We start from the raw sequence: 7,998 nt of genomic DNA, 5'->3' as shown, positions 1-7,998 counted from the left end.
CAGCTGGGGGACGGGGGCAGGATTGGGGTCAAATGCAGGAAGAGAGAAGCCTCAGGTTGGCAGCGCTCCGTTATCTGGGGGGAAGGAGCTCTCCCCCGCCACCCCAGGTCTCCCCATTCAGAGTGCACCAGGGATACGACACAGGCCCCCCGACCCATCCCCAGCCCTCCCCTGCTCCTAGACCTGGGTACTCACGTTCCCCAGGCCGAAGTCGCTCATGGGCCGGGGGTAAGATTGCTGCCCGTGCCCACTGGAGCCGGGTGGGTACAGTGTCCCATAGTGCGGTGGCCGGCCCGGGGGCTGCCCACCTGACGGCTGCATAGAACAGGCCTGAGAGGACAGCCCCGGCTGCTGTAGAGGCTTTGGGGTGGGCGGCTGGCTGGGCAGAACCAAACCTGGGGGGCCATATGGGTACGGAGGCAGCCGCTGGTCCGTGGACAGTTTGCTGGTATCCAGGGGGACACCCTGAAGAGAAGCAAGGAAAAAGGGAGCAGCTTAACCCTCGGTAGAGCCCCAGGGGGAAACTCTTAGGGTTTCCCACCCTGTGAAGCTGCAACCGTCCTCAACACAGACGTGACAGTGTTCCATGGGGCGCCCCGGGGCCGGGGGCCGTCACTCAAGCGCGTATCAGAACGACAGCGAGCGAGCGAGCGAGTGAGGCCGGCGTCAGGGCCCGAGGAAACCGCGCCTGCCCCGGGAGGCTGCCGCACACCCCACAGGCCAAGGCCAGGGCCAGGGCCAGCACGGTGGGCTGCCGGAGGCAGGGAGAGCGGGAAGGAGGGAGGGAGCAGAGCCCTCGCTGGCCTGGCCTTAGTCTTTCCTCCAGGAACATGGAACACACATTCCAGGGAAGAGCAGTGGAGAAGAGGAAGAGGGCAGAGAGAGGCGCGCATTTCAGCCCTGAGGAAGGAGCCCTCAGCTCGGTTCTCAGGCTGCTCCCAACTCTTCCTAACTTGCTGAGTAAGCTTGGAAAGCACTTTCCCTCTGGGTAGAATCCTCATCTGTAACACGAAGAGATGAGGCTCCATGTCTGAGAGCCCCTGACTCTATGAAATCCGTGGAAGGAGGACAGCGATGGGAGAGGGGATGGGACAAGATGAAGGCATGAGAGACAGACAGACGAGGAAAGAAGCATGGGGAGAAAAGGGGGAGAAAAGGCTACCATTTGTGGGGCATGCACCTGGGTGGGCACGGCCTAAGCACGTCCCGTACGCGGTTCCTGTGATCCTTACAACAGCACCCTTGTGTTACAGGTGAGGATGCGAGGCTCACAGCCAGCAGGGCACCTGTCCAAGGAGACCGCTAGGAAGAGGCGGGGCTGGGATGTGAACCGGGAAGCGGCTCCCCCAGGCTTTGTGCTCTTCAGGCAGGAGGGACAGAGGAATGAAAGGGGATGGCCGAGACAAGAAGCACAGAAGTGAGGAGGGGGTGTCTGGAGAAAGGAAGTGGGAGGGAGTGTGTGGCAGGGAGAGAGAGGGGGAAGGGAGACAGACACAGACGAAGGCAGCCACGCGTACCTGAGTGATGGAGGACAAGGTGGGTGACATTGTTGGCGAAAACTGTTTGGGCAGCTGCTGTTGGGACCTTCTGGCGTCAGCTGGGCCCGCGGGCAAACTCAGGGGGCTGAGGGGCACACGGCGGTGGCGGGGGGAGGTTCCGGGGGTAGAAGCTGGGTAAGGGGGGGCGCCCAGCACGGGAGATGAAGCGGAGGAGGAAGACGTAGAGGAGGAGAGGGCCGGGGCACTGAGCGAGGGGTGGCCCAGGGAGGCGGTGGGCAGTGCGTGGCGGGCCAGGGAGGACGCAGGCAGGGAGGGGTGGCTGTGGGAGCCCTGGAGCGGGGGCTGGGGGCTGCTCAGGGAGGCCTGGAGGTTGGGGTTGCTCAGGGAGGACTGCAGGGATGGGTGGCTGAGAGGGGAGTGAAGTCCTGCACAGACAAAAAGCAGAGATGCCCAGGTTACTGATGGGAGCTGGACCCCTTTCTGCCCAGGATGGGGAGCAGCGACCAGACTATGAAGGTGGCAACACAACGTCCTCCCTGCTCTGTCCCTGACAGTGAGGTTGGCACGGCCCACCTGGGGGCTGCCCTCCATCACCTCTCCAGGAAAAGCCCCATCTGCCGTGAGGGAACCCCGGGCAGGACTGGTGTGGGCAGTCACAGGAGGCTCCCGGGGGCCCGAGCCCCCCACCCCGTCACCCCTCCAGCCAGGACAGCCACTCACCTGGCGCATCATAGCCCGAGCCCGGGCCCAGGCCCAGGCCCCCGCTGATGCCGAGGTGGGTCATGGTGTGGGTCAGATTGGAGGTACTGTTGCCCCCACTCAGGCTGGGGTAGGCTGTCTCCTCAGGGTCCAGGGGAGTGGGCAGTGGCGGGGGAAAGTGCAGGTTGGTGAGGTCAGGTAGGGAGCCGCCTGTGTTCATGGCAGGTGGGAGGACGGGCACACTGGCAGGCTGGTCAGGAGACGGGAAGATGCTGCGGGAGGAGAGGGAGAGAAGCGGAGATGGCGGCAGTGGTCGGGGAGGCGGACGGAGGCTGGCCTCCCACGTTTCCCCTCAGCCCCTCAGCCAACCTAATCGAGGCACCTACTTAATTCCAGGGACTTCACAGGACCGAGGTCGAGAGGAGGATGAGGACAGCTGAGGAGAGAAGGAAGACTGTGAGAAAGGAGGCCAGTGCTCAGCGAGGACCGAGGAAGACCTACCCCACAGAAAGAAGGGGGGTAGTGGGCCACACCGACCTTCTTAGCATCCCATGGCTTCAGCAAATGCTTGTCATCTAGCAAGTTCTCCTCAACAGCAGGGACTTGAAAAAGAAAGACTGGCGATGAGAGGGTTGGAGAAGGAGCCAGTGGGGCAGGAGAGGAAGCAGAGGTGAGAGGGAGGCAGTCCCGCTCCCGGGCCCTGCACAAAGCCCCCAACACCAGGCCAGAAATCCGTGGGCATCAGTGGCTACAAACGGCGAGGAACACATACCTTTGGAGTCCACTTCACCATCCAGAAAACCTACAAAGGATGCGGGAGAGTTGGCTACAGTCCGGACTTCTCTACGGACTTCAAACAAAAGCTCGTCAGGTCATTCCCCGCCCAGGGCCAGGCCATTTACCTCCACGGCGGCTGGGCAGGATGCTGGGAGGGGCAGGGCCTGGATAAGTGTCCTGGGGGCTGGGGTTCATCACACTGGTGTGAAGGGCAGAATCAGAACTTGTCCTGTGGGGGTCGGGGGGGCAGAGATGAGCTGGTACCTGTGGCAGTGTTCCTGGTCCCCATGCCCTGCTCAGCAGGGGACAACGCTAGCTGGGCTGGGACAGGGTGGGGCAAGGGAGCAGGGCCCGGAAACAGCAGATAAGAGATGTGGTGCAGAGAAGGCCAGGGCCATCACCTGTTCAGTGCAGATGGCAGTCGAAACAACTGTCCCTTCTCTGCAGGGAAATTGCCCCAGGGCATCGTCCTGGGGTGGAAACACAAGGTCAGGAGGAGGAAGGCTAGCAACAGACAGGAAAGCCAGCACAGGGCTAGAGAGCGCCGGCCGCCGAGGCGGAGATGGACAGGGCTGAGCACCCAGGGCCGTGCCTCCTTTCTGGTTCTTCTGCTCCCTGTGACCCCGGACCCCCCTCCCACAGTCAAGCTAAGAGATCTGGAAACTCAACTTGTCTCTGCCGGGATAAGCTGAATGGGCATCCCGGAGCCCAGCGACTGTGCACTGAGGATGACACAGACCGCGGAGGGTCAGAAATCTGGGGCCAGAACACTGCGTCTGGCACCCACTCCTGTGGAGAGCCAGCCACCCTCCCTCCCCGGACACGCACACCCCAGTCAGCCACCGTTACCATTGGTCCTGCACTGGCTGGACTGGGAGGCCCGGCTGCCCGTGTCAACAGGGCCAAGACTGGACTCTGACCCACCTACCGCACCTGCCCCCACCCCTCCCAGCTCTACATTATGGAGGAGACACTCTTCAAAGCCTGGCCCAGCAAGCCTAGCCCCAACCCGAGCTCCCTCCAGAGACACGTCAGAGAGTGGACAGGAGACCCGGTCTGCCCTAGACACTGACCTCCGCCAGCCGGACTCCGGGGGAGGAGACAAGTAGGCAGGACTATAGGGAGAGCTGTCGACGTGAGCAGCACCAGCACCAGTTAAGGAGAAAGGGAGGAGGGCACAGAGGGGACAGAGACCAGATAAGAGGAGAACACTGGAGGAGGTGGATGAATTGTTTCAAGAAGCAAGTACCTTCCTCCTCTTCCACGAGGGGCAACGACAGGGCCAAAGAATGGAAGAGAAAAAGAGAACCAGGCCCAGTAAAGTTGGAAAAACGAGGGAGAATAACTGGACAGGACGTGAGAAACAGGTCTAGGAGAGTCTCTGAGACCGAAAGCTACCAACAGAAAGGGGAGGAAAAACGTGAAGAGGGAACCAAACGCCCTTCAGCAGGAGCCGTGTCTCCCCGTCGAAGGAGCCGGCGCCGACACGCGGGCCAAACGGCGGCTTTTCTGGGAGGCCGGTAACGGAGGGCCCGACCCGCACACAGAGCCCCTTCCTCCCGCGCCCTCCCGAGGAGCCCCGTGGCCCCCGGGCCCCCCAGCCTCCGGGAAGGATATGTGGCGGGGGTAACGGCGGAGCGGGGACACCATCCTGCGGGGGTCTCGCTGCACCCGTTCCACCAGCCCGTGGTGCCGCGTGCCCCGAGATGAGTCCAGAGGCGAGTGGAGGGGGCCCTGCCAAAAGAGACAGGGGGGTCAACTGGGGACGTCGCAGGTCGCCCGGGCCCCTGTGACTGCAGTCCACTCACCTGGAACTCAGCCAGGCCACAGCTGATCTGGTTAACGTTGGGCAGAGAACCGCCATAATGGGAGCTCCTCGTGTAGGCCAGTCGCAACTTTTGGGCCTGTAACTGAGATGGGGAGGACAAACGGGAATGTCAGGGAAGGTTCTGACGACTGTTCCTGTTCCTCTGGCCACTCTTGCCATCTGTCTCCAGGGCACACCCTACTGCTGGTGCACTTAGGAGCGCCGCCAGGAAAGGCAGTGGGGGGCAGGCCGGGTGCGAAGCTCGGCCCCAGCTGGTCCGCAGGCCACCTCAGCCACCCCACGAATGGCTGGCGTCGCCCTGCCACGCAGGGCCTGACACTCTGCTCGGGGCCTGTCCCAGTTGGCATCAGTCTAAACAGAGTCCCGGAGGGGTTGCCAGGAGCCCCCAAGCTAGTCACATGGGTTAGCTCCTGGGAAGGGTGCCTATTAGGCACCTCGCTTTCCCTTCCAGATGTGTCCAGGACTAATTGGAACATGAGGGGAAGGCCACAGGTGGATGCCACAGAGCCATTATCGCCAACCTCTTTCCTTCCCACTCTGGAGGGCACAGGCTTCTGCCACTTGGCCTGCCTCAGGAAAGCTCACAGAGCCTGCCCCACCCAAACTAGAACACCTAGGAAATGATGGCTCTCCCAGCTGGAAAAACAGCGCTGAAGCCAAGAAGCAGTCTTCTTCTACCTAGTTCTAAAGCCCCTGAATGGACAGGGAAGCCTTGAGAACGGTGCTGAGAGAGGGAGCGATAACCCCGTTCAGCCTGGCCTGACCCCCACTTTGGGGAGATGTATCTGGCACGGCAGTGAGACACCACAACCCTCAGTCTGGCACGGCGTCAGTCTGTCTACAGATCTTAAGTCCTTCCGTGAGAGCTGAACACCTACTTCTGAGGCTCAACCACTGCAACCTGCCAAAAAATGGACGTAGGGCAGCTGATGAACTTCTGGGGGTCATGCACTCTTGTGCAGAGGCCAACGTCAGAACTGACTTTCTGTTCCAAGACATCAGCCCACTGAGTTTAGCAGACACTATGTAAACCTTTGGGCTGCTCAAGATTGCTATTAGTAGATGTGCTAACCCTAGCCCCTCAGTACTCTAGGCCCCCATGGCTGTAGCTGCCTCAAAAGAGCCCTCTCAGCTAAGCTAAGCCCCAGATCTCTTATCTCTAGCTTTAGATTCTTGGGTCCCTGAGCCCCGGCCTTGTATGCCCACTAGATATTTATGTGCAGCAGCGAGGCAACCTGCAGGGGCAAGGTGGGCAGAAGGGGTGTTTGGACAAACCAAGGCGCTAAAAAGACAGAGGCCTCAGCTCTGAGATTCTCACAGCCTTTCTGTTTGTACACACAAACCCTAAAATCCCACCCTGCCTCTGCTGGAGTCACGGTCCAGACAGAGGACAGGGCGTCAGGCTGAGCCTCTTGCCCACCTTCTTGCCTCCGCACCCACCATGACCAAAAGCTCCTAAAGGGGAGCAGTCAACAGATCATGATCCTCATGGCATTCAGAGGGAGTTGTGTGTGCACACACACACGATATGCTTCCCCCAACTCTCTCTGTTCTGACTCCCACAAACTAGGACACGTGGTCTCTAGAGACCCAAAGGGAAAAAAACACAAGAAAAACCAACAGGGGAAACACAAACAAAAGTACAACGGGAGTCGTGGTCACAGAGGCAACCACAGTCAGATCAGAAACGCCTTTCTGTGCCACCATCTCCCCGGGAGCTCCTTCAGCGCTCCGCCATGAGGGATCACTGCAATAGCCTCACCTGCTGTTTTGAGAATAACGTGTCCCTAAATTAGGACTGCACACCAGCTGGGCAGACTCCCACCCTCACTCCCTCTGATATTCAGCCCTGGAAAGCAAGAAAGGAAGGCCAGAGGGGCTTCAAAGGCAACCGTGCCAGGATGTCTTCTTTCTGGAACTGCTTAGGAATGAATATCCCCAGCCACAGCAGACCCTCAGAGGCACCTTATAACTGACCCACACGGCAGCCACCTTCCGAGAAAGCTCAGCAAACCTAACCTATAGCCAACTGGTTACCCGCTTTGGAGCTTCAAAGTCCTACCTCCCCTCCGCGGTGGCCAGGGCAAAACATCAAGCACAGTCTGCGAGCAATGGACCTTACCTTCATTCACGTCAGGAAACCGCAAGAAATATTTGAAAAAGGAAGCAAAAGGAAGGGACGCAGGAGGGGACTTCCTGCCCCACTAGACTCCGCGCTGCGGCGCAAACCACTCAAGGGGCCCTTTCCCGAAGGTACTGAAGTGCCGCGAATGGCACAGCAGGGCAGAGGGACCAGACTGGAGGAGACACCGACTCGGAGCAGCCGGGCTGGGGCGAGCGGACCATGCCCCCCGCCACAGCCCAAGCTCGGGGATGCTGCAGGAGCGTCCCCAGGGGCTCAATCAGGGATGCACGGGCTCGCGGCCGGCCGCCGCCCCCACGCGGCCCCCGCTGGCTCCCCAGCCCCCGGCTCCCCGGCGTCCCGGCCTCCCCCGCAAGCCCGTCTTCCTGCCCCTCGGCCCTCCACCCGCGCCTCCCGGACGGCGGCGGCCCGCTCCGCCTCCCTCGCGGCGGCGCCCGCCCCCGCCCCGCCTCCCGGCGCCCCGCTCCGGGACTGCGCCCTCGGCTCCCGCTCCCCCGGCGGCCCCTCACCCGGGTGGAGCCGATGTCCATCATCACCTCCTCGAAGGCCGCCGTCTCTTCGGCCTGACGCTGCTTCTGCAGCGCGATCTTCTCGCTAAACTTGCGCGGATTGGAAGCTGCGGCCGTGGCCGAGCCGGGCCCGTTCGCGCCCGCCGTCGCCATCTTCCCCGTGCGTCCCTCCCCGCCACCCTCCCGGACAAGCCACGGTCCCGCCGCGGGCCTCGGCCCGCGCTTCCAGCCGCAGCCGCCGCCGCCGCCTCGGCGAGCACCGCGAACCCGGCCCCAGCCTAGCCCGGACCTGCCGCGCGCGTGGGCCGCCGGGAACTGTAGTTTGTTTACGTGACCCCTGCGCGGCCCCAGGCGAGCAGCGCGGACAGGAAGCGGACTCCATTTCCCAGCAGCCCTGTGGCCCCGGGGCCTGGGAGCCTGGCTCCTCCCCCCGGCTCCTCCCTGCGCGGGGCAAGCTGGGAAAAGTAGTTCTAAGTTGGTCTTGAGCCTCCGACCGTGAAGGGGAGCAGGATGCAGGAGAGGGAAGGATTGGGGAGGAAGGGG

The 7,998-nt window shown here is 62.0% G+C and overlaps 1 protein-coding gene across 3 annotated transcripts in view; it reads right to left on the bottom strand.

The window, feature by feature from the left end:
- The window catches only part of CRTC2 (CREB regulated transcription coactivator 2), an 8,788-nt gene extending 1,094 nt beyond the window's left edge, over window positions 1–7,694 (bottom strand). The window contains exons 1-12 of one of the 3 annotated variants that reach the window (XM_032398713.1): window positions 7,456–7,694; window positions 4,784–4,885; window positions 4,593–4,709; window positions 4,049–4,110; window positions 3,377–3,445; window positions 3,101–3,204; window positions 2,971–3,000; window positions 2,736–2,815; window positions 2,585–2,634; window positions 2,220–2,470; window positions 1,518–1,924; window positions 196–465 (exon numbers count right to left, since the gene is read on the bottom strand). In XM_032398713.1, the coding sequence (XP_032254604.1) occupies window positions 196–465; window positions 1,518–1,924; window positions 2,220–2,470; window positions 2,585–2,634; window positions 2,736–2,815; window positions 2,971–3,000; window positions 3,101–3,204; window positions 3,377–3,445; window positions 4,049–4,110; window positions 4,593–4,709; window positions 4,784–4,885; window positions 7,456–7,608 (1,695 nt within the window). In that variant the 5' untranslated portion in view covers window positions 7,609–7,694. Of the gene's footprint in view, window positions 1–195; window positions 466–1,517; window positions 1,925–2,219; window positions 2,471–2,584; window positions 2,635–2,735; window positions 2,816–2,970; window positions 3,001–3,100; window positions 3,205–3,376; window positions 3,446–4,048; window positions 4,111–4,592; window positions 4,710–4,783; window positions 4,886–6,925; window positions 7,239–7,455 lie in introns of those variants that run through there. The other 2 variants (XM_032398714.1, XM_032398715.1) reach the window with 2 other exon arrangements.
- Between the last annotated feature and the right edge of the window lie 304 nt (window positions 7,695–7,998).

This window comes from Phoca vitulina, unplaced genomic scaffold (assembly GCF_004348235.1).
Source record: "Phoca vitulina isolate PV1807 unplaced genomic scaffold, GSC_HSeal_1.0 scaffold118, whole genome shotgun sequence".
NCBI lineage: Eukaryota > Metazoa > Chordata > Mammalia > Carnivora > Phocidae > Phoca > Phoca vitulina.
Note: the sequence above shows the minus strand (reverse complement) of the source record. Positions and strands in the feature narration are given on the sequence as shown.